The sequence below is a fragment of the Cydia pomonella genome, chromosome 25 (genome assembly GCF_033807575.1).
Source record: "Cydia pomonella isolate Wapato2018A chromosome 25, ilCydPomo1, whole genome shotgun sequence".
Taxonomy (NCBI): Eukaryota; Metazoa; Arthropoda; class Insecta; order Lepidoptera; family Tortricidae; genus Cydia; species Cydia pomonella.
Window position 1 is genome coordinate 344914 of NC_084727.1, and position 27144 is coordinate 372057.

At 37.5% G+C, this 27144-nt stretch overlaps 3 protein-coding genes across 6 annotated transcripts in view; 2 read left to right on the forward strand and 1 right to left on the reverse strand.

Moving 5' to 3' along the window:
- The window catches only part of LOC133531521 (ommochrome-binding protein-like), a 302438-nt gene that overhangs the window by 74827 nt on the left and 200467 nt on the right, over positions 1-27144 (forward strand). The gene's annotated exons all lie outside the window — the stretch shown is intronic.
- Positions 1196-7992, reverse strand: LOC133531626 (dynein axonemal light chain 1-like). Its single transcript, XM_061869943.1, has 6 exons — positions 7881-7992; positions 7391-7606; positions 7016-7127; positions 6091-6237; positions 5042-5212; positions 1196-1521 (listed from the first exon to the last, which is right to left on the reverse strand). Exons 2-6 carry the CDS (start codon positions 7543-7545, stop codon positions 1468-1470), a joined length of 639 nt encoding a protein of 212 aa, XP_061725927.1. The 5' UTR covers positions 7546-7606; positions 7881-7992; the 3' UTR covers positions 1196-1467.
- Positions 7731-18654, forward strand: LOC133531623 (zinc finger protein 888-like). 4 transcript variants are annotated; one of them, XM_061869940.1, is made up of 9 exons: positions 7731-8173; positions 8543-8637; positions 8715-8873; positions 9111-9240; positions 10547-10658; positions 12191-12377; positions 12851-12964; positions 13551-13638; positions 16321-18654. In XM_061869940.1, exons 2-9 carry the CDS (start codon positions 8560-8562, stop codon positions 16647-16649), a joined length of 1197 nt encoding a protein of 398 aa, XP_061725924.1. In that variant the 5' UTR covers positions 7731-8173; positions 8543-8559; the 3' UTR covers positions 16650-18654. The 4 variants fall into 4 exon arrangements, with proteins under 4 accessions (XP_061725924.1, XP_061725925.1, XP_061725922.1 ...); XM_061869941.1 differs by having other exon boundaries at positions 7732-8173; positions 8718-8873; XM_061869938.1 differs by lacking the exon at positions 7731-8173 and adding an exon at positions 8196-8415.

The window sequence follows — 27144 nt, forward strand, 5'->3', positions numbered from 1 at the left end:
TCGACCAATAGGGAGTATTACTGCAATGTTCTGCCGCCAGAGTGCAGCACTAGCCCTATCTTAAACCATAGAGTAACTGTACCTTAACCATACTGTGCCTTAAGAGCAATTCCTAGCTGAGTAACTTTTCAAATCTCTAATTTTTGAAGCCATGTTTCTGTCGCGCTGCAGTGGGCGGGAGTGCGTGCGTGAGGTAAGGACAACTGCAGCTCAGGACTAAAATTCCCACGCAAAAAACTAAAATATCGAGGTTTCGCTCTCGGTGGAAAAATCGCAACTAGAAATTCCTCTTAAACTGTTTTTTGACAAGTTTTCACAGATAATAAAATATGCCAATGCATCAAGGCGGTTTGTTTACAAAGGACCTACCGGGAAACGCGAAATTTAGTTATCTGCTTCTTTATCGCTCGAATATGCAAGAGTAGACTTCTTGTGTGTCTTGTCCCGTGGTAGACCCTCAGATTGTGATAGTGGCGCCCACTACGCAGTTACACGTAATATTCCCTATTGAATACTTAATCATGCTGATTTTTTTGCATAAAATTGGGACAATCAACCTGTCGTTTCAATATCTGGGATAATATAATCTGGCAAGCTGGCCTTGTCAGTAGAAAAAGGAAATCAAATTTTAAAAATGTAGGCGCTATGGTTTGATTCTACCATACAAATTTTGAATTTCGCGCCTTTTTCATTTGACAGAGTGGGCTTGCCAGAGTATAAAAACAATGTTTAAGTAATTTTGCTGCTCCAACATATAGATTTTGTCCGATACAGTGTGCCGGTTGTTGGTTTTACTCAAAATTGTACAATTTGTTGATTATAAAATTAAGTTTTTGTCAAAAGTCTGATTATTATTTATTGCCGCCCGATAACAAAAACAATAATGTAAGTTAATTCTGGTGAAATATTTATGTATCATTTAAGAAAAATAGACGCATAGAAATAATCCAAAATGTATACAAGCCTAAACTACAAGATACAATTTTAACTTTTACCAAGCCATGTCTAATTAATATTTTTTAAAAAGAATCCAATTTATTTGTATTGAGAATTATTTAATTGATTTAATGTTTTTTCCCTAATAAATAAGTCCTATTGAAGTATATAATGAAAGCCTTCTGTGAAGATAATATGTACAATAAGTAAGATAAGCTAAAGTTGTAAATAAAAATATTTTTATTAATATTATGTTTTATTTAAACTATTATAATTTGAACAAATTATACAAATATTAAAACCAATTGTTATTGAAGCATTTTCACCTGCTTTAAATAAAATTATGTAAGTAAATCAATAAAGCTGTCGAAACTTGCAAAACTAAAATGTCACGATGCACGCAGGTAAGTAATCGTTTTATAGCTCGTTGAGTTTCGAAGACCATCAACTGGACCAGAGCACGCCAGCTGTACCCTGTTTTATTTGTAGCAAGAATGTTGTCATAATTTATGATCAATGACTATGAGGCGGTTAATCGTTCGTTTCCGCGCTAACTAGCGTTTCTACGGCATCCCCTCCGTCAGGCTGAAAATAAAATAAACAAATATTAATACAATAATATTTAATTACTAGACTATAGTATCTTATATCTTAAAATAATATTTTTGGTTCCCTTCCCTGAACTTGAAAAGAAACCGCGGGAAAAACAAAACGCCCGCCAATTTAGATTGTTTGAATTTGTCTATGGTACTGCTATGTCGTTTACGCGTATCCGCTTCCGTTATACAATTTAGACTACGTTTTCATTACCCATTTGCTTACCCGGTGTCTTGAAAATTTTACTATAGGCCAAAGAATATAATACTCACTACTATAGTCTAAGAAGCCAATTTTGATATTAGAAAAAGACGGCAAATTTTAATAATGAAGAGTCGCGCTCCTTTTCTACTGATATATTTATTGTTAGACTAGAGAGCAAATTTACAAAATTGTATTGCGCCCCTACCAAGGTCATGGCGCGTTTATATTCGCGTGCGAGTGGCGAGCCGAGCCACGAGACGCGTATGTAAATGGTGGGGTCGTGGTTCGACTCGCGGACGGAGCGGTGTTTTGGGCACGAGTCAAAGGTGCTCGCGGGGGACGCGAGCTTGTTGTTTACATTCGCGTTCAGCTTTTCATTCGGTTACAAAACAAACCTTATACCGTGCTGCAGCGGTAGCATGGTCGTGTTTTTGTCACTTGTCATATCATGCGTCACGTTCGCACTTACGTATTTGTTAGAACGTGACAGGTAGGGTGACAAATGATAGACAGCCGACCATCTTAGCCCTGCTGCTTGAGTTTAAAATTTATTAACTGTGGCTGAGACACGAGACGAGCCGCGAGCCGAACCACGAGGCGAGAGTGTGTACTGTGTACATTAGTTCTAGGAGCTCACGAGCTGTGGCCACGAAAAGAGCCGCAAATGTAAATTCGCGATCAGGGGGCTTACCGCGAAAATCGAAATTAGCAAATTGCGGGGATCTTTCTCTTTTACTCTCACTAAGACGTAATTAGAGCAGAGACATGTCAAACAAAGAGCATATAATCACTAAGGTGTTTATTCCACACTCCATAATAATCACTACGTATGTCAAACGCTTCGCTTGAGTCATTGAGGCATTAAAAGGGACGGAAAACCGTCCCTTTTAGGACGATCTGGCAACACTGCGCTTGACAGACAGATGAAGTGTGCGAAAGGGAAGCCAACACGTATATGAACAAGCCATGAGTGCGAAAGAGGCAGACTACATATGAGAAAACAAACGTGACCATTTTTGAGTTAGAAGTCGGCCACGAGCATTTTGCCGTATTTTTTAATGTAAAAAATATAAATGAAACAGGAAGAAAAATATTAATAAACTAATGTAGTGAAGATGATGCCGTGTAGTGTAACAGGGCCAAATAACCCAGGCAAATACTCATTTCACAGGTAATTATGGTATTCCTAGCGAAATTTTCGTAACTATATTTTATCAAATTAAAAGCATAAAAAGTGTAAAAGGTCAATTTATACAGTTCATTATAAGTTTTTCTTCAATTGTGTGGTAATATCATATTAGTCAATACTTTACGCTAGGGCTTGACAAAATGCTCATATGACTGTATCGATAACTTGTCGATATATTAGTAGGTAAAGCCTGACAACAGTTTATTTAACCCTGAGATAGTGTCGCTGCAAACAGCTTACGTATGGCAATAATGTGCGTACGTCATGTATAGTCGGGGTAGTGGGCATTGGCTTCATGTTGATACTCGTATAATGTCAAAACATTGCTTACAGAGAATTCGGTTCTTTCAATTTACCTATTCGTCAAAATCTGATTCTAAATATTCAATATTTATATATTCTTCGTTATCTGACTCTGACGAATTCTGATTTTTATCAGATGTTGTGTCGCTTTCAGGACCAGCAACCTCGATTATAAAACGTTCAGTCTCCATTTCGATTATAGGACCTTTATTCCTATAATAATCTTAAATTTTTTTAACATGATCACAGCAATTGCTCCAATTTTCTTGAGTTACTTCCTATACGATAATAATTTATTAAATTTTTTAATCATTCATGATATAGACTGAACTCAAAATAATTTACATAACTTAACTAAATACTCAACATTAAAATAAGTTTTATACTTGAAAACTATCTTCAACAAGCTTTAGAAAAGCCTTATTATCGATAGACACATTTTTAGTTGCCACTTTAGCTTTTACAATGCCCCAAATCATCTCAATAGGATTAAAATCACAGTGATATGGCGGTAATCTTATCACTTTGTGGCCGTATGTGGAGAGAATCGTGTCTATTTCATATATTGGTTCAGGTTTGTGGCGTCTCAAAATCTCCACCAATCTAGCTTTGGATGCTTTTTGTGGAAATGAAATTTTATTCGATTCGCAGCCACTCTGCAATGACATGCTTTCTGTCGCCAGATGTTGGCGGTTTATTAATGCGAAAGGAATGGTATCGGGCATTATCCATAACTATACATGTAGGTTCACTTAGATTGGGAATTTATTTCTGCGTAACCCATTTCTTAAAATTATTTTTATTCATCGAATCATGGTAATCTGCTTTTTTTTCTTTATCATTATATACCAGAAGTGCATTAGGAACAAATCCGGATGGTCCACCGGCATGAACAACATGTCGTTTCCCTGTTGAAATGGCTTTCGATACTCCAGGTTCATTTTCGCTCTGCCAACACGCCAAACCACAATATCGGAACCCAACCCAACTTGACAGTAGGAAAAGGCGCGAAATTCAAATTTTCTTTGGTAAGTCAACTCTTTGTGAACACATTTTCAAACAACTTCAACTTTTTCAAACACATTTGAAAAAGTAGTCGATAAAGCAGTTAAACATCGATAGATTATTAATATGTTGTAACATGACATCACCATTTTTGGTCGCACTTTCGAAGTGTGACAGTCGTTCTATACTATCCTATTTCTATGAATTAGAGTGACAGAGAAAAATGCCCGCAATTAACGAACTTAGATTTTGTCGGTTATAGCCAAGACGGTGATCTTGCGCCGTCGTAAAGCTATATTCTGTTTTGTTATTGAATCTTCCTCGCGTTGTCCCGGCATTTTGCCACGGCTCATGGGCGCCTGGGGTCCGCTTGACAGCTAATCCCAAGATTTGACCTTCCAACCCAGAGGGTAAACTAGGCCTGGTTGGAATTAGTCCGGTTTCCTCACGATGTTTTCCTTCACCGAAAAGCGACTGGTAAATATCAAATGATATTTCGTACATAAGTTCCGAAAAACTTATTGGTACGAGCCGGGTTTGAACCCGCGACCTCCGGATTGCAAGTCGCACGCTCTACCGCTAGGCCCCCAGCGCTTCTGTTTTGTTATTCCGTAGACTAAAATTACATTTCATGTGGTACTAAGAAATGTCATGTCTTACATATGAAACGTTATTTTAGTCTACGGAATAAAAAAAACAGACCTTAGGTCGCCAGCCGTGTAGTAGGCGCCTTAAGATTTCATATCACGGATCCACGTTTCAGCGCGCGAAAAGAAAATGACTGTTTATTTATATTGTGTGATTTACCTTCATATCAGCAACTGTCAGAGGCGGTTCGTCTTCTCTGAGAACGGTCTCCCCGTCCAGTTTTTTCAAGTTGGGCAGCCTTCTGGCCGCCTCGGCACGCCACGCCTCGAGTTCGCACCCATCGTACAAGGGATTACCAACGAAAAGCAAGTCTTCTAGTAGAGGAAGTTCCTAATAAATAAAAAACAGGGTCTAACACAGATTTCAGTAACAATTGTTGGGTGGCGTTTGGTGCAGTTGCAGCAGTTGTTCGTCAACTACACAACAAAAAGAACGATGTGTGCATGGTCTATGTACTAAACTATACCAAAATTACCAAATATGTATGAACATCCTACAAAACGCACTTTGTGTGGCATGAAATCGAGAGCCAGGGATGTAAATAAACACCGTACAAGCACATCGATAGGAAAAACACTTAACACTCTTCCTTCCGCAAAATATTGTAAAACTGAGTTACTCTGAAACATTTTTTATATTACATACGACACTTTCTGAGCAGAAAAAAATATATAACAATCTACAAGATATGAGACATGATATGGTTTCTCTGAAAATCTATTTTAATTTAAATTGAAGAAAAACACCTTGAAGTCACCCCTATTTCTTTCAGTTGCATCCGTATTTATTACTATTGCAAGTTTTATCGAAAACATATGAAACTTTCTCACAAAACACTATAAAATGATTTGGTTTTCATTCTTTTTGCAAATTCATAAAAATGTGCCTCAATTCCTTAAGCCTAAAAATAAGCCTTAATCCAGCCTCGCGCCTCGGTTGCTACCATTACCCCGCTCTCGTCAGTGCTGCGTTGCGCGCGCGAGCAAGCGAAATTCTATTTCGAACGCATAGTTCTGCGCGCTCGATCTTTCGCAGCGGGTGGTGCGGTGAGGGGTATAAGTTCTTTCCAAACGCGCGAGGTCGTTGCAACGGGCGCAGCCTTAACAGGAACGATACGGTCAAGCTCAGTAGTATATGCAGAAGAAAGTTGTCCTTTGGATGTGTTAGTATGCCCAATATACCCACGTACTTATCACATTTAGATTTACCTGCAGTTTGTTAAATTCGCTCCACTCTTTCACCAAGTTGTTACTCATGTACAGAACCTTCAAGTTTCTCAATACATTGATTCCTTTTAATTTCTCTATTAAGTTGTAAGACACCCAAAGTTCTTCTAGTGTGTCCCCTATACACTCCTGGAAAACATAATTTATAATGCATGTTTTGAAAGTGCTTCTTTGTATGGATCCATATTGGCGCAGAACCCTTAAGAAAGGTACCCCCAGGGGAAGCCCTTATCCATTGAAGTTTTTTTATGCAAAGGTGTTACGCTAATATAGTATCTGGGCGGCTACCGGGAAAATCGAAATTCGTCAATTGCGGGCATTTTTCTCTGTCACTCTAATTACGTTTTAGTGAGAGTAAAAGAGAAAGATCCCGCAATTTGCGAATTTCGGTTTTCGCGGTAGGCCCCCTGTTTCTGATTGTACCAAAAGGAAAGTGCAAATTACATCTGCACTTCCCAATATCAGGCCTGATAATCGTTTTCCGTTTCACGGAATATCAGCACATCGTCACAAGCCCCCTCCAGACTATGCGCGTGAATCGCGGACTCAAACTGGGAACTGTTAAATTGATTTTTGGTTGATCAAGTTCGCACCCAATATAACCAAGTAGCCGCCATAGATAGAAGGTTATGACAGTTCAGATTAACTGACTCGTGAGCGAATCGCGGCACGAAGCGATCACGAGTGTGGTCTTGCAAGTTCGCGCTTCGCGTCTCCTTTGACGTGGGCCAAATACCGACAAAAAACGGGGAATAAGGCGCGAAGGCGTGAACAATCTGCGAAATCGACGCGAGGGCCCTCCACACTCGCGTTCGCGGCTTTGCGCCTCGATTCGCGCACGAGTGTGGAGGGCCCTTTACATAGTGTACCTAGGAATCATTGTCCTTTTTTGTAGTGTATTACTTACCATACCGGCAAATGATTTTATATAGTTTCTTCCTAAAGAAAGGATACGAAGCTTTTTCAAACTATTTAACCCAGAAGCTTTTTCAATCATGTTCGTTGAGAGGCTCAACTTTCTGAAAGATATTTTTATTTGAGTTACTTATTTCATTTAATAAATAATTGTAGTAAAACCAATTTGTTCGTAAAAGGTATAAAAATAAATATTTTGAATGGGAGATAAAACCTTTGCACGTACGTGTTGTTTCAAATTTGCCGCCCTTTTCTACTTACAAAATTCGTTTGACAGATTATAAAAGGTACACTTAATGCCATACTTATAAGGATTTCTCTACCAATCATGGTTAAGGTCATATTGTGTTAATAACAAAAAACTTACTCGCAATTGGTTAGGCAAGATAGAGAGTTATCCATTTTTTCTATCGGTGGCCATTGGAAAATCAAACTAACTTCAGTGGCGGTGGCGGCTTGTTGACCTGTTTTGTCTTCCCACCGTTTGATGGCCTCTTTTATAGTGGTCGCTTTAGCAGCCATTTCCAAATATAAGAAAAATAACGGGCAAAAACATCAGTCTTTCAACCTCCTTAGTTACGACCTACATTGATAAAACAACGGTCGCAGATTACGAAAAAGGTAACACATTATGTACCAGTATTCAATGCCAGTATATCTGTCCTTTTCGAATATGTTTTGTCTCGTTTTATCAGTAAGTCATAATAAGAATGATTATGATTATTATAATATTGCAGTTAATCATTAAATAAATAGACTTTTTTATTAATTCCATTTTAATATTGTAGGCAGTTTTGATAAAAATAGGAAGCGATATGTGAAGATAAAAATAGTCCAAGCGGACAGTGGAAACCCACGCTATCTGACGTAACTGCGTCATCCAGCCACGAAATGGCGTCTCTTCTCATTTATTGAGCCACGCCATATTTGTGAATTTAGAAGCTTTTCTGGGATATTTCGTGCAAATACTGCGTATTTACATAGAAAAATAGTGTAAGCCGCTAAACGTCAGTGTGTTTTGACATTGTTGTGAATCGCCATTAAGTTTTTTTTTTAATTTTTACTTTTTCTATATTCGATTTCTTTTTTTTAATTAAAAAAAACAAACGCCAATCTATTCCGACAGGCTTTGGATTTCTACTTTTTCGAGGTAAATTCAATGTTTTCTTTGGTATGACGATTACAAATCGCTCTTTTGTCCATAAAGTTATTTAAATTTGTGAATTTTCTTTAGGTTATTTGCACGAATCGATAAAAGTTTTACTTTTCTGTCTTTGCCTCCACGCCCAAGTATTTGTAAATAAAAAATAATATTTGTCAATTGCTTGTTCCCGCTGGTTTTTCGAATATTTATTTTGATTTTTTATTTTACATTTATAATGATTGTATCATGTAAGTACCTTATCAAATTATTGACAGCAGTTTAACAATCTAATTTACCATTAGAGCATCTAAAGCATCTAAAAATCGAGAAGCTTTTGATCGTGTCATTTGGTAAAATTACGCTCTCACATTTCAGATCCTTTTGCGAGAAGCATGTCTAACTTAGCTAACCAGCAGAAGACCATTCGGCTGGTTAACGTTGTGCCAGCTCCTAAAATCACTAAGATTAAGGTAGGAAGTACTAAATTCTCATCTCTTTTCCTGCGAAATAGACCTGAACTTGTTCTTAAAATTTAACTTCTTTTTAGCAGAAAGAAGTAATACAGGATGAAGAAGACACAGTGTGCTGCCGGCTGTGTGGCAAGTCTTTTGCCAACGAACGAGCTCTGGGCAACCATGCACGTATGGAGCATATTGATGCATACGCCAGTGGCGACCCAAAAGTGTGGACACAGGAACTGTTTGCTGTGAGTATTCGTTTTTATCTGACTATGAGAATGACAAGTACAGTTTAGCAATCCACTGTTGGGTGTTCCACTGTAGTCTCAAGGCAGTTGATTTTAATGAATGAGGTGTCAATTTTTTTTTTATACAGGTGACATAGACTACATTTTAACGGACATTGATAGACCAAATGCATACTCGTAGACTTGTATGTTGTGCCTGATCTATATGTAGTTACACATTTTATTTAAATGTTGCAGGGCAAGAAGGCTCGCATCGCAGCAGAGAACCAGCTCATCCAGCAACGCACAGAGCAGATGCTGTCCGTCATGGAGCCCACCAGCCTCACCAGCCTTGCCTCTTCGGATGTCAGCTATATCATTATCAAAGGTCAGTAAATTACAGTGGTGGCCGGTTTAACACACTAAACTTGTTAGATTACCTGTAATGTGATTGATTTCCTTAAATTGCGGTTTCGCTGGTAAATAATGCATCCACATCACCAGAGCCTACAGATTCAACATGTGGACGCAATTAAAATATGCATTGCACTCCTACACTAAATTAAGAATGAGGCCACATTGGTGTGTTGCATTGCGTTTGTGTCGCGTCATCACAGCGGATTAATGTGGCATGACATAAAAAAATATATGTAACATGATGCAACACACCAGTGTGGCCTCACTCTAATATGGGTGCAACTATTTTTGTTAATACCACATCGGTGGCAAAAAAGCATAAGGCTCGCCTGATGGTAAGCAGTCACCGTAGCCTATGGACGCCTGCAACTCCAGAGGCGTTGTCGACCCTTTTAAAACCTGTACACTCCTTTATTGAAGTACCCCATACTATATACCCTTGGGAAAACCTATATATATTATGACTGCGAATTGAATATGCTCCTTCTTGTAGGTAATATAGATCTATGGTAGTATCTATTTAAAACAATAACAGTCTGTGCTCATCTTTAGAACCTAAATTTGTGAGTAATTGTGCTTTTTTTTTACATGTGCGAACAAAATATGAGTTTTATCCTACTTTTCGCCACCACGTCTAAAGTAAGAGTAATAAAGTGTCATCAACGCCACTCAAAAAATTTCACGTATACAAACCAAGACTTGATAATGAAGTCGTGGCGTGTGGGGCATGAAATGTGCTGACTTTATATCAAGTCAATGTCGGCGAAAATGTTTTTTTTTATTTTTATACTATGTTGGTGGCAAACAAGCATACGGCCTGATGGTAAACAGTCTCCGTAGCCTATGTACGCCTGCAACTCCAGAGGAGTTACATGCGCGTCGCCGACCTTAAAACCGCCCCCCCCTCCTCGTTGAGCTCTGGCAACCTTACTCACCGGCAGGAACACAACATTATGAGTAGGGTCTAGTGTGTTTTTCTGTAACGTGGAGGAACTTCCCCAGTTGGGCTCTGCTCTAGATCTGGAATGACAACCGCTGTGCTGTGCCCTACCACACTAAGCGAGATGACATTCACAATGCTCATACCTCTCTTTTGGACGTAGTTTATCCATTTTAGGACATACCCAGATCCGTTTTGGGACGTATCCGGGTCCTGACCAGATTTGCAATTTGCAATGGAATTGTTTGTGTTTGTGTGTGTGTGTGTGTGTGTGTGTGTGTGTGTGTGTGTGTGCGTGTGTGTTTTTTTATATTTGTATATCCTCTTTTCATAATAGCGGAAGACCAGGAGCTAGCGGAGACCGCCACAGTCACTAAGCGACGGAAGGTGGAGAAAGCTAAGGAGAAAGTGATGGTCATGAGAAAGGAGAAGGAAGCACAGCCCATCACGTGAGTACAGCTTTGTATGCGTTGGATAATTTTCTTTTTTTTATTTTATAAGACGATGGTTTCGTCGTGACGTTATCACCTCTGTAATATGATCTATAGAATTACCTCACAACTACATTATTTTTAAATATAGATTGCACATCATCAGGCGGGTCCTCACTGAGCGAGCATACGTGCGAGGCAATTTCCTCGCGTAAAAACGGCCAGTGTGAGACGTGCCTCGACCTAGGCAGCGCGCGTTTTTGTCACCCGAGCGCGGCGCCACGCTCGTATGCTCGCTCTGTGTGCTCGCGGGGAGTGTAAACGTGCCTCGAGGAAATTGCCTTGCGCATATGCTCGCTCTGTGGGGAGAAAAAAAAAAAAAAAAAAAAAAAAAAAAAAAAAAAAAAAAAAAAAAAAAAAAAAAATCTTTAGACTGCCGGCATCATGGGCCCCAATATATTGCGCGTGTGATAGGAAACGGCGGGTTTGCTTATATAAGTTCGTGAAAGGCCCGCCCAGGGTACCTTTATATAATGATGTTACCGGGAGTGTGTTAGGTTATGTGTTGTGTGTTATATTATGGTACATTGTAGATGATGGACATAATTCATACTCATATTCATTCATTTATTTAATTAGTGATTTTAATTTTATAATCAAGGATAAGAATATTGAATGTGACTTTGTAAACGATCCTTTAATTTTGTCTTTCAGTACATAAATATTACAAATTAGTACATTACGATACAAGTGCGAAAAATAGGAAATTCGAAACGAGTGACGATAAATTAAAACACGACCGAAGGGAGTGTTTTAAATCGACACGAGTTGCGAATGACCTATTCGCACATGTATCGTACAACGTTTTACAGTACATATGGCCCTTTAAATGTTCGACACAGTAACGTAATATGCTACTTCTCGCACTAGTGCTATAAAGTAGCCCCATATGTACTGTAAAAGTATTTTTTTAAGAAGAATGACCATTTTTTGTATTTCCTTGTTTTTATGACATAAATGTTCAAATGTTTATTACATTTATTTATTTATACAAAATAATAATAATAATAATTTAGTTCATATGTAAGAAATCCGCAACGGCTACAAATACAACAAGTTACATCCCAAATATACCAGAGATGATATTCGCATCAGGCTTCGTCAGTTTTTTAATGAACATAATTTGGTAGTTCAACATAATTCACCACTTTATTGGCATGCAAAACTTTATAGATACTTCTAGAAACATTGTGATACGCACAAAGCACATGAAAATGTCAACTTAAAACATATTCAAATAAGATAAAATATTGTTATGCTACTATATTTACATTTTAAATGATCATATATTGATCATGTTGGCATAAAAAAGTGAAATAAATAAAACATATCAAGCTTAAGACCATTAAAACAATTAAAAATAAAACAGTAATATACAAATTGCAAAACAGTAGGCAAAATACCGATATTATAAAAAAATATCTCTATCTAGAATCTAGTCTAGAAGTTGATAATTTTTAGCAATTTACAATAAAAGGAAACTATTACAGCGGGCCATTCGAGTGCCTGCAGCCGTCGGCCACCATCGCGGGCGGCACGTGCCACCAGATCTTCTTCTCGTGCTGCGAGTACTCGGCGCACCACCGCGACGAGCACACGCGCCGCCGCAAGGGCGTGCGCTGCCAGGTCTGCGAGGCGCCGCTCACGCCGGCGCACAGCGCGCCTCACGTGTGCCAGGTATGGCCCACACCCCTCTTCAAAATTTCCTAAGATTTAATAAACAAAAAAATATATTATTCACGGTTAAGAAATGCGAGGCAGGCAGAGGGAGCATCCTAATCATCAACAAAATATTTTTCATCGTTTTATCAAAGTATTATGTATGTATGAAACTTCTCAAGTTCTCACAGACGCTACGAATTATTTAATTTGTTTTTTTAACTGTGTGGAATTCATGTGTTATTCTCTTACTTGCATCTGGCTGGCTGTTAGCACGACTGACTCGGTTTTGTTGCGTACAACGCGAGTTGACACCAATCTCTGGCCCAGTTTGTTTCGCCCGTAGGGCCCGTCTTTACGAAGTAATATATAAGTCAATGAAGCCAACTTGCTGCTAAAAAAAACAGTTTCTCTCCTAATAGAAAAAGGCCCTAAAAATAGATACAATTTCTTCTTTACCTCATAAACTTTAAATTTACTTTGTATGCCAGGTGTGCGGGCAAGGCTTCGAGACGATAGACGAGCTGACCGACCACACCAACTCCGCGCACGTCAAGCTCAAGCCCTACGAGTGCAGCGTGTGCCATAAGCGGTTCACGCAGCAGGTTCGTGCACATATCCTTTATATTACACACACCTACACTACAGAGATAGATGAGCTACGACCACACCAACTGTGCACGTCGAGCTCAAGCCGGAGTGCAGCGTGTGCCACAAGCGGTTCACGAAGCAGGTTCGTATATTCTCATCGTCTCACTCGTTTGTCTCGGCCGGCTCATTCCAATCGTGAGTGGGAAAGAGCGAACAAGCAATACTGAGACAGATGAGTTACTGAGTGAGTTAAATCTTCAGTGATTTGAAGAGTGAGTGAGTTCAATCAAAAGATATAGTTCGTTTACTCGTGAACGACACATGTCTATACTTATTTAAATAAAAGTAAACAAACAATTTGTACATTTGGGTAGTTATAACATTTATTGGTTAACCAACCAATAAACGCCTGGATCTGTCACTGAACGACCTGACTTTAACGTACATTATTTGATCATGTAATGTTTTCATCTACCCTCAACTGGCTTAAGGAGCCATTTGAGGGTAGATTTTGTTAACTTTTATTTAAATACCTAAAGATACAGAATATAAGCCCTAACAAAGATTGAAACATCATATGACATGTATGTTGTGTTGCAGGGAGGCGTCCAGCAACACATGAGGATGCACACCGGGGACCGCCCCTTCCCGTGCACTTTCTGCCCTAAAGCTTTCACGCAGAAATCAGGTAAATACAATTATTACAAGAAACGAATACAATTGGCGACTTGACCGTTTTCTGTAAACAATGTCACGATTTTAGCAGACAAAAAAAATTTTTTTTTGCTTTTTCTTCATACGACACGTTATTTCTTCTTACATCTTGGCGAAAAAAAAACTAATGAGTTACAACGAATAACTAAAGTTTTTTTTATTTACACTAAAAATTACGAATTTCTTATAAAACTTTTATTTCTGCCAACAGGTATATCTAAACCAAGTCACATAGTGGCAGCGTCGCATCCAACAATGCGTTTTTCACTAAGTTATTACAGATTTTTTTTTTTTACAAAAATTGTCATTTTCTCTAAAACAAGAACGATTTCAGGAAACTTTGTATCACATTTTAGTCTCTAAATGCGGTCAAGAATACACCTTTAAAATCTGTCGGGTTTTATCAGCCCACGGTGTATAACACTCATGGCATTGAAGCAACACAAAGGTCAGAAATGAGATTTAAAGTCTGACGCCCGCACTCGACGAGTGAAACGCCTCTAACAAAATGATAAGGTGATGTGACGTCACATCATATCTGTCCTAAATGGAAGGTCTAGGAAATTGCCATTTTGATCCTGAAGTATTGCATTTATGTGTATAGTTGTCGTACAATTTATTTTTCAATAAAATGTAAGGAATCTAATGGTACCATTTTCTATTCTATTATTGAAAGAAGAAAAAAAAATTTTGTGACTTTGGAGCCTTGTATTTTTTTATAATCAGAATATATTTTTTTTAATTCCACTTTTTTTTATAATGGATGGCTCATTTTCTATCCATTTAACTAAATTTTGTTATAATATTCAACATGTGTCAAGTACCCAATTATGACTACTATACAGAGTGTGTTTTTAGTCAACTGCAATAATTTACGGACCAACCCCGAAATCGCGAAAAATAATTGGCTCTTTTTAAACATTTTCTATAGGACAGTAATTTATTTTCGTGATTTCTGGGTTGTTTCCATAGTAAAAGTTCCTCAGTATGACCTATATATTCACCCCGTAAATTATTGCAGTTGACAAAAAAAATACTCTGTATTCTCTAGGCATTGTACAGTTAGCATCAAATATAGCAATACACCTTTGTTACTATAGGAATAAGGATGTGTTGCGATATTTGCGTTGCGAATTGGCTTTTTTTTTTAAATACTACGTCTGTGGTAGACAAGCATACGGTCCGCCTGGTGGTAAGCAGTCTCCGTAGCCTATGGACGCCTGCAACTCCAGATGAGTTACATGCGCGTTGCCGACCCTAACACTGCATCCTCGTTGAGCTCTGGCAACCTTACTCACTGGCAGGAATACAACACTATAAGTTGGCTTGAAAATTGATAAAATTGTGTGTTAAACTGCACTCAGTTTAACCCACTGAGAGAAAGGTTGTTTTTTATCTGTAAACGTTACACGCTTAACAAATTTCATGCTATGTGAATAAAACCATTTAAAACTTTGGATGCCTAGCCAACATGCCAATCGTTTACCCTCCGTTTAATGACTACGCTACGCTAAAGAGCGTAAATTAAACGAATTTTTTCTTTGTATCATTCTTCCATATTAGTGCGACAGGGATATTGGCGTTACGTTCGCTATGGAGCCTAAAGAATTGGCATATTGGCAACGCACCCTGAACTATAGCAGGCAGCTAACCTGCTTTTCACGCCACTGTTCGGATATGTGGCAATACATGGTCTAAAACCAAGCTGGAAAAAACATCAAAACCATTCAGTTCACACTTAAGGCGTTTTCACTTTTGTAGCTGTTTGTTTTTTTTAGCAAAATCGCTTCTAAATTTAGAGTCAGCAAACAACAGAAAAACGCCTCTTAAAAGTGATAAAAAAATAAAAAAGTAGGGATCGGAAAATACTTACTGAATTGGACAGTGTAAATTGTGTTTGACTAAAAAATACAAGAAACATGTATCTACGCTATAAAAACGAGTTCTTTTAGTGAAGAAAATATAAATGTTCCTGACAAAAATACATCGCTTTCTTACAACAATTGTCCTCACGCCAAAATAAATTTTGATTTCTATTGAAGTACTTATATATATTCAAATGTTATTTTATTTCCTCGCAGTAGTCGTGAAAAGCACTATATAATTCCTCGGCCGGAAACGCTAAAGATGGATTAGTATTATTTGAGGGCCTCTAACGGGTCGGCCCTCAAAGTCCCTCGTCCATCTGAGCATTCTGAGCGGTTTTCTGGCCTCCTAAAGCTTTGGTTTTGCTTTTGCTTTGCGGTTTTTGGACCCGGGTATGTCCTTAAACTACGTCCAAAAGAGAGGTATAGGCAATGTGAATGTCATCTCGCCTTGTGTGGTAGGGTACAGCTCAGCAGATGTCATTCCAGATCTAGAGCAGAGCCCAACTGGGGAAGTACCTCCACCTTACAGAAAACCGCAGCCAAATAACACTTGACCCTACTCATAGTGTTGTGTTCCTGCCGGTGAGTAAGATTGCCAGAGCTCAACGAGGGGGGTGGGGTTAGGGTCGGCAACGCGCATGTAACTCCTCTGGAGTTGCAGGTGTACATAGGCTACGGAGACTGCTTAACATCAGGCAGGCCGTATGCTTGTTTGCCACCGACGTAGTATTAAAAAAAATGTACTATTAAAAATGACTTGAACCTTTTATAAAAAAATATTTCTCCAGGCCTAGACCAGCACCTCAGAATCCACACGAAAGTAAAACCCTACCGCTGCGTCATATGCGACAAGAAGTTCTGCCAGTCCGTCCACCTCAAGCAGCACATGCGCACGCACACGCACGTGGCGCCCTTCCAGTGCGCCATCTGCCAGAAGCGCTTCAAGCAGTCCAGCCACCTCAACTACCATCTGCGCGCGCACAACGCCAACCTCGACCAGCTCCACCTTCACGACAAGGAGGTTGTCGAGGTGGAGATCTCGCAAGATGTCGCTATGTACGCCGAGCAGGAGGAGTATATAGTTAGCGATGTGTGGGAGCAGGAACGGGAGACTTAGTCGATAAGAGTTGTAAGTACTGATTACTGATTGGAGTATTTAAGCTCTTATACGCCTTGGGCCAGTTAAACCCGACAGATTTTAACCACGCATTCCTGAGGTCATAAGGAGCAAAAAATGTTATATGAGTTTTGGCCAAATTCGCCAAAAAAAATTTTATTTTTTGCCAAAAAAAAAATTTTTTATACGTTTTCTGCACACGACACGTTATTTTTAACGAATAAGTAAAGTTTTTTTTTATTTACAGACGAAAATTGCGAGTTTACTTTAAAACTAATATCTTCAGTAGGTATGTCTCAACCAACTCACATAGTGGCAGCGTCACAGCTAAAAGGGCGTTTTTGACTAAGTTATAAAAAAGAAACAAATTTTCACAGAAATTGTCATTATCTCTAAAACAAGACCGATTTCAGAAAACATTGTATGACATTTTAATCTCTAAATGCGGTCAAGAATACACATTTGAAATCTGTCGGGTTTAATTGGCCCACGGTGTATAGTTAGCGATGTGTGGGAGCAGGAACGGGAGACTTAATTGATTTGAATTGTCAGTACTGATTACTGATTGGAGTATTTAAGCTCTATAACAGTGTTAACCCTTTGAACGCCATGCCTGTCGGCGCGTGAACCTTGTCGGAATGCACGAAGGTTAGCACGGTCAGTTCAGGTCTTTGGTGTTCAAAGGGTTAGTCTTGAGGATTTTGCTGTGAAATGTTCAGAATCTAGATTTTTTTCCTTATGTCCGCCCCCCGTGACCGCCGTGACATGAGGCGGGGACGAATCGGAATGATTTGTATGATATCTGTTCCCGGCGGGGACTGGGAATATGTAATTTTTATTTTAACGTTCGCAACTCGCTATTGCGGGTTTTAAGGGTAGGAATTAAAAGATTAAAAATCTATGTCTCATATATTTTGTTGAACCGAAATGCTCTATTGCCAAACTGAAAGTTTTGTTTCCTATGAAATTTTCCCGAAATATTCGCAAGCTTTCCAAACTTGGAAATCTTCCGTAGAATCCAATTTTTTTTTATCAGTGGAAAAAAAAGGATTTATTAGTCTGTCTTTAAATATATTTTTTTGTTACGTCGTCGTTTTTATTATTGTATTGTTTTTGTCCATGTGACGGAGTGGTCAGAAACAAGACAGCGAATATAATTTTGACCCAGATGTAAATTAAAAGCGATTGGAATTTTTATATAGAGGTAAAGTCTAAGGAAAAAACTTATCCCTTACTTTGACATCGAAAATAGATGGCGCTGTACTGCGCCATATGTTTTGCGGTCACTGAATTGTCAAACGTCAACTTTTGACAGTTACCGCATAATCTATGGATGTGTAGTGTGTACAGCGCCATCTCGTTTACCTGTCAAATTCAACGCACGAAATTGTCTTAGATTTTACACATCTTACTCAATATCTTATACCGGGTGTTTCCTGTAACACGAGCAAATTATTAAACCTTATATTGTACTCCTAAAACGATATAACTTTTGACTAATAACTTTTAAAAATTATGAAATCTTTAGATTTTAACTTTTTCATACAAATTTAATATATATAACGCTGACATCAGTGTGTTTGACGTTGTTTTGTCACGCTTTACACGTACCACAATTTGCAATACATTGCGTCTTAGAATTAACCTCAATGTGTAATAAAAAATTAAAACATAAGTAATTTTTAAAACTTGCTGAACAAATATTGGTGAGTTTGAGGAGTACAGCCTACGGTTTAATTTATTGCTCCTGTTACAGGAAACATCCGGTATAAACTATTGTCACTTGGCTATATACCCTGAAACAGTGGGTACTGTCTTTGTTCTAATAACTATATAGATATAATATTATAATTATACCATTACAATATTGATCTCGCATGTAAAAATATACCTGTAGGTATTTTATTGTCATAGTGTTTATTTGTATGTCCATTTTATATGTTTTTTAAGTACGCAATATGTAGAATGTTTAAGGAATTGAATATATTGATGAATTTGTAATAAATTGTTTTATTTTGTAGGAAAACTTTTGATACACTTATCATACACGTTACAAAGTTATACTATGCATCTTTAGGTATTTAAATAAAAGTTAACAAAATCTACCCGCAAATGGCTCCTTAAGCCAGTTGAGAGCAGATGAAAACATTACATGATCAAATAATGTAGGTTAAAGTCAGGTCGTTCAGTGACAGATCCAGGCGGTTTTTGTATTTGGTTGGTTAACCAATAAATGTTATAACTACCCGAAAATGGACACCTTGTTTGTTTACTTTTATTTAAATGCCTAAAGATACAGAGTATAGTTTATGCTTTCCAGGTGGGTTTAATTTAATCCATTTAGTTTTCTAACTTAACACAAATACAATAAACTCAAGATTTAAATCACTTTTACCTAATACTGTCATTAAGGTAATAATCATGTAATTAACCTTTTGAACGCCAAGGACGCCTTAGTCGTCGTTACTAGTCGTGCCCACAGCGCCAAGGACACCTATAGGTGTTATGACGTACGCTGTTAAAGTAACCTTCACACTTTCCAGTAAGGTTTACATTAGCTCGCTTGCGCCCGGGAGCTTGGCGTGTCAGTGATGTTTTTGGTTTATGACGTAAAGCGTCCAAAATGTTAAAGTTCAGAATTTAAACAAACATTTGTCTTGGTTAGTTTTTAAACAAACTAAATTTAATAAAAGTAACATAGACAAATATAATATAGCCTGTACGTAAAAACTAGCCAAGACAAATCCTGAAATTTAATTACTCCCTAGTGAACTAGAAGATGGCACCCATATAGATTTCAATTCTTTTGCCGTTTCTTAATATTGAACTTGGCTCTCATATCACCTTCATGTTTTTAATGGGATAAAGAATATTACTTTTACGTCGTACGACACAAGACTTAGCATCGAGTAGCGGAACTCTCAGTACTGCTACTCGACAATAGATGTCGCGGCAAACAATAAGTCTAATGCTCAACGATTGTCCGCTAATGTTATAACTTATAACCAGAGTAAGCGTAGGAGTTGAAAATAGAGATCCGGTTACTGTAGTTATAATATTAGCGGAAAATCGTTGAGCATTAGACTTTTTGTTTGCCGCGATATCTATTGTCGAGTAGCAGTACTGAGAGTTCCGCTACTCGATGCTAGATGTCGACTGCGGAAATAATAAGCATTTTGGTACCAAAACTGATGCATGGAGCGAGCACTCTATCGAATTTTACGAAAGGTGCTAGTGTTGCACTCTAGCGGCAGAACGTTGCAGTAATACTCCCTATTCAACGCGATTTTTGGTTTTCAATGTTCAAACTGAAGGGGTAAATAAAACAAGTATACCTATTCACATATCATGTTTATTGTGTTGTTTGCACCATTTATATACAAAAGTCCCTTATCCCACGTGTACAGACAGTCAAACGAGATATAATCTCTAATAGGATGCTAGGTTACAGTACTTGTCTCACTAGAAATGCAACACTTACAATAGGGTTGTTTCCATCTACAAATCGTAGGGCAGATTGTATCCCAATAAATTCATTTGGATTATAAGAACATGTTAAACTACTTTTAGGGGACCTGTAACGACCATATTCTTGAAAATATTGAATTTAAAATATCTTTTGGCACACGTCACGTGACCAAACTCGAAACGTCTTTGAAGATTCTGATGACGTCACAACTTTCGGATTGACACTGTTGACAGGCGATAAACAACAAATGACAAATGTCAGTTGACAGTTCGTATCTTCTACGTGTGTATGTAGTTATGTGTCAAACCGTAAACTGTGACGTCACACAATTTTCAAAGAGCGTTTTGGGCGCGAAAGCGTCTGTCAAAATATATTTTGTTAATTTAACATATTTAAAGCCGTTTTTAGTATAAAAGTTGAATTTTAGGGCCACTTTTAGTTAATATAGAACGCAATAAAAGCGTTTTTCAAAAATTGGAAACAACCATTGATGTAAGTAAAAGGGGTAGATATGTGACGTTAATAGTTGACAAAACTAAAATCTGGTCCAGCACCCACTCATTTGCAAATACTACACACCATTATAATGTACATGTGCACAACGAGCAACAGGGATAACCAAATATAGTTAACAGTGCTGCGCAAGCGAGACCCCTATATTTTGCGTATTCCTCGAGGTGCAACAGAGAAAAACTAATAACATTATACAAATGTGTAGGCGAGACGTACATACTTCTTACATTGTCGTCTTAAAGTGATATTAAGTCATTTCGATTTTTAAAAAATACAATGATTTGATATTACCTAATCTTAGACCGTCTCTCACTTCAAGCAAATATCTGAGCGAGCGAGTTACACTGAGATTAATATCAAATGATTGACTATCATATTTTTAAAGCATGAAATTGACCCTCGTTTTTTACTTCTGAAACCCTGGTCGACTATTCACTATGTTCAACTAACGTGTCGCCTCGAGAAAACCAGTATAACGATATGATCTCAGTTGATAGGGATCTCGAGGTTTCACTTCTGATGGTTTTTCGGAAAAGACAAGTACGCTTGACAAGAGATAATGTAATCACTGGTAATTCGTAGTTACTCCTGGTATTTATATATTCCAATCGTTCACCGAGCGCACGACTCAAGATAACCAATATAAAAGTGTGAACCTTGTTTATTCATAGCTACGATACGTATACGGATTCACTTATATTGGACAAGTTGTAAGTCATGGGAATAAGCGCCTTCAACGGCGGTCTTTATTAGGTAGCGTCAGGAAACAAATATTTATAAAATATATACGAAATTAAAATAAATAGGAACTTTATTTATTTTATGGAAAACAATTTTTTTTTCGCTAACACAAATAAAATATGTAAAACTGTATGTATTTTATATGTAAAACCGATAGTTTATCTATACAATTAAAAAAAATATGCGGAGAGGGCGGTATAAAAAGGAAAATTATTATGTATGGAGAAAAAAAAATTATATCAAAAACGAAACCGAGCATCATTTTTAATTTTCACAATTCAATCGCTAGGCATTTCCACAGCTGCAGCTCGTTTTAAAATAGAAATAAGTGTAAGTTTTTTCTCTAAATATTATAGTTTTCATTTTTTTAACGTTAATACTGATTTTGAAGTTATATTTTTTTTAATCATTCCCTATCGAAGGCGAAATTAGCAATGTCCCACTTTTCTCGATTTGAGACGGCAGCGTGCCCTTACATTAGAATGTTCAATTTAAAGTATTCGTTCTGATTTTCATCGTTTTCATTTTCATCACCTTAGTTGCTCTACAAAGAGGACAAATTAAAACAAATACTCAAACGGTAAATACGTAGTTAGGGAGTTTCGTTCTGTTTATAATCAGCAGTTCCACTACACTAATTGCCAGTTTTTGGATGAAAATGCTTAATTTGTAAACAAAAACCACAAAAATCACTATATGTGTACCTATAAGACTTTAAGTGTTCCCTCAATTCTTCATGGATTCCATCATTAGAACTTTGAACCCGGGACGGGACCATCGGCTTTATAGGCAGGGTCACTGCCCACTAGGCCAGACCAGTCATCATACATTTTACTTGACAAATAGAGATGATTATTATTTATTTCTTTTGTTTATGATAAAAGGTTAAATTTGATTGATCTAATATCTGTTCTAAATATTTTTACACAGTTTTCAACATACATAAATACATCTTAAAACTACACTATAACTTGCATATTAAAATTGTAAATCGAGCTCTCGTTAAAAATGTTGTCCCTAGTTTTCCTATTGTTGTACAAGTACTATTTAGTAATTTTTGATGGACTATTCCCGATATTTGGATTTCAAGTTAAAGCAAGATATTGTTTTAACAATACTATCAGAAAAACTGAATTTTTGGTTAACAACCGGTTATTCGTATATTAAAATAAAAACCGGTTACATTCTATAGTTTCAAGGAATAGGAGCACATGATTTAAAAAGTTGCATTATTTATAAAAAAAATTGCTGACTCTACAATGCATGAAGTGGGCAGGCCTACTTGACACTCGGATAAACGTGTTACTCACATGGGTAATGCATTATTTAGCTGTCGCGCTCACTCAATAACAAGGAAATTTTTAATTTTATTTAGAAAAATTATGTTTTCAAATGTTATAACAGTACTTACGAATGAAAAGTGATACCGTGAGCTTTGTTTTTGTGCTTGGAGCTATTGAAGCACTGGAAAAAGGCGCAACACGGCATTCTTTGGCAATATTTTATCGAATTTGATGACAATGTTGACACTTCAGCGTCACCCGTACGACTAATTCAATATAGGTCCCGGAACCTATATTTTGTGGCTCACGATCGAGCGCCTGGTACCTCATCTACCCCTATTACGTACATCAATGGAAACAACCCTATTTTAATTTACATAATTACACACTTTAAAATGTCGTTAAAGAAAGAGGAGCTTCCCAAATAATAGACCAAGTTAATATGACAGCGATTTTGATATCCCAGCATGTGCGAGTGTTAAGTAAACATCATAATTCATAGAAGTTTGACGTTTAAAATAACACTTGCACTGTCTGGGCTGTCAAAATCGCTGCCAACTTATCTTGGTCTGACTCTATCGAGATTCTTTGGCCATTTTTCTTATATAATATTTTTCAAACTCGATGTGTACGGTGACAGGTGTCATCTCCATACGATTTAATACCTAAAAGTATCAATTGAGATGACACCTGTCAGCGTACCCTTGTTTGAAAATAATAATATAAAAAAACATGGTTTTTATTCTATGTGCTGTGCTAAACCATTTCTAGTGAAACCGTGAATATTTAATATTATTTTTTTATATAATTACACCAACAAAAATATTAGAAAAAAACGTCACGAAATATATATTACTGACGTTTGTGAACGCAAAGCGACATAAACGTAAGATATTTATTATACATGATAAGACAGTGTTCATAGAGCTCATTTCAGAACATAACACCCAAGTATTATCAAGCCACTAAAGACTTTCAATTTATTTTTTATAGCACATTACGATACAAGTGCGAAAATTAGGAAACTCGCAACGAGTAATGTTTTAAATCGACACGAGAGGCGAATTGCCTATTCACACATGTATCGTACATTTTACAGCACATATGTCCCTTTAAATTTTGGATATAGTTACGTAATGTGTTAATTATCGCACTAGTGCAGTAAAGTAGCACCAGATGTACTGTAATAGTACATTACGATACAAGTGCGAAAACTAGGAAATTAGAAACGCGTGGTAATACATTAAAACGCGACCGAAGGGAGTGTTTTAAATCGACACGAGTCGCGAATTACCTATTAGCACATGTATCGTACTACATTTTACAGTACATATGACCCTTTAAATTTTCGACATAGTTACATAATGTACTAATTATCGCACTAGTGCGGTAAAGTAGCGCCATATGTACTATATAATAAGTTAACACATTCAGCGCCAGCGCGCTACGATTTTAAACGTTAACATGTGAAACTGCGTATGTAGCGAAAAGCATTACGAAAGCAAAAAGGGTTGCTGGCAGTGAACGCGTTAATTTAGTGTTCAAATCGAATGACAAACGTGAAATCCGGTAAAGTAAAATATATCTATACTAGCACAACGACGTTGTTAGTAGTAGAAGGCGTAGCGTGAATTAGGTTGGGGGGGGGGGGGGGGGGGGAGAGGCCGCAGAGATTGAGATTGGAGGTTTGTATGTAAAATTTGAGCCACCCCTGCCTACCTGCCTAACAATTGACTTCCCACAGAAAATTTTAGTTTCGCGCCTTTTTCTACTGACAAATTGGGTGTGTTTGGGTAGAGTAGATAATAATTGAAATCTTCTGGCATTACAGAAAAAAAAATTAAGTACTTACAATATTTTTTTAAGTCTATCATTCACTAAGAACACATTTTTTAGGTTAGATCAGTGAATAAAAATCAATCCATCCATTTCTAATCTTAACTATTATTTTAAATAACATATTTATTAAATTCCGAATAAAATAGAAAGTCGGGCAATTCCGAAATTATAATTTCATATTACCAGACAGTCTGAAATATTCAAAATTTCCCGAATACACTTTTTTTTTTTTAACTACACGTTTTTTCATAAAACTAAAATTACGCAGGTACAAGTTAAACAATTTACTTAAGCATGAACAAAGGCGAACTTATCCCTTTACTTGTTAACCTTTGAGCAATGTTTTTTTAAAGGAGGTTTTTGAGCCTAAAATAACGTCATAGAAATTAAAGTACCTAATGAATTGGGTGCTTTTCAAATTAAAAGCTCAAGTCAAATTAGATGTAACTATTTCTATTCTAACATGACGAACAGCAGCTACAAGACGAGTAACATGACAATGTTGTGTATGACGAAAAAAGGTGACAATGACAATTCCTGTTTTTTTTTCCTACTTTTATTTAGTAGAAGTCTTTGTAAAAGATCATGATATTCGGTAACATGATGGAATTTTCATAGTTTCACCCGCTTCGTCTATATTTTATTTTTACGAAAACTCATACTCTGAAGACCTCTTCGCGCAACGACTAGCTGTAGGTTCCCCTAGTGTAAATTTATTCGATGGCGTAACGTGACGTACGCGTTTGCGTTAAGTCTCATTTTGTATGGGATTTTGAGTTTCCAAAACGTTCCGATTGGCGCGCTGTTTCTAAATAGGGATTTACAAACAGCGCGCCAATCGGAACGTACGTACGTCTTCTTCTTCCTCGCGTTGTCCCGGCATTTTGCCACGGCTCAAGGAAGCCTGGGGTCCGCTTGACAACTAATCCCAAGATTTGGCGTAGGCACTAGTTTTTACGAAAGCGACTGCCAACTGACCTCCCAACCCAGAGGGTAAACTAGGCCTTGTTGGGATTAGTCCGGTTTCCTCACGATGTTTTCCTTCACCGAAAAGCGACTGGTAAATATCAAATAATATTTCGTACATAAGTTCCGAAAAACTCATTGGTACGAGCCGGGTTTGAACCCGCGACCTCCGGATTGCAAGTCGCACGCTCTTACCGCTAGGCCACCAGCGCTTTCTTACGTACGTAAGGGTACTTAAATGACATTTAACGCACGAAATCGATTTTTTTTACAGTAGGGGCTCTGAACTATTTTTAATGTCATTGTCACCTTTTCGGTATTAGAGGCTCATTAGTCAGTGCGATAACTAGAGTTTCATTAAATTGTGATATTTGATCCGTCAGCTCCATTGCTGGATGTAACCCATGTAACCTTAATAGTCCGCAACGTAACAACTCGCATGCATTTTTATCTTGTTGCTACGGAACGTTATTAGATAATTGTTATATACCTATCAAAGAACTGGGTAATTAGTTCCAGCCGGGCTAGCACAGCCGTAGTGGCGCGGCAGTATCTCGCCCGCGAGACAGACTACTGGCTCAGTTTGATTGGTCAATAGAGCCCGCGTGCGGGCGATATACTGTCAAGCCCCGCCTGTGCTAGGCATAACATAATAGTACATTACGATACAAGTGCGAAAAATAGGAAATTCGAAACGAGTGGCGATAAATTAAAACACGACCGAAGGGAGTGTTTTAAATCGACACGAGTTGCGAATTACCTATTCGCACATGTATCGTACAACGTTTTACAGTACATATAGCACTTGAAATGTTCGACACAGTAACGTAATATGCTAATTTTCGCACTAGTGCTATAAAGTACCACCATATGTACTGTAAAGGTATGTAAAAGTTATATAGCATCTAAAGACTGTAGGTATATTGAACACATGTATATTTAGATGAATATTTCCATAGGAAACATTTAAACGCGATTATATTTTTAATACTGAATAGAATGTTATAAATATATTATGCTTTTTGTACAACTGTATATTAAAAGATGATATGACCTAATTGCGCTTGATGTTTGTTGCGAAAACATGGTAAATAATGAGAGAAATTTAATTAATATTACATAAACTCTCTCTCAACATGTAAAGCTTATGTCGCTAAACTTAAATATGTCGCTTTTTTGTTATGCACATATAGGCCAGTTGGATAATTCAGACGGGACGATTTTTCACTGAATAAGATTAAATTGAGAAATTAATCAGGCGTGGACGCGGTAATGAAATTGAAGGACAGTCGCCGAACCCACTATGAAATTGTGTAGGTACGCGTGGACGCTAGATGAGATTGATGCCAATTTTATTCTCATTAAAATTGTCAATTTGATTATCGCGTCTGGGCGGGCCTTAGGTACAATGATTATATTTGAGTGATAAACTTATTTGGCCATATCTGCCTGTATTAACTTTCCCTAATATAGTTAAAACAAAAGTGATACAGTGAGCGAGTGTGTGCTTATATATGGCCAAATAAGTTATCGACTGAGTGCTTATGGAAACTAGAGTCCGTCTTTAACTCTAAACTGACTTTGGGACTTGACAAAATGTGGGAGTGGCATTACAAACATCATATTTTGCTACTGCTAGTCTGTAGAGTTAGTTTGATCTGACTGTATAAAAAATGAAAAAACG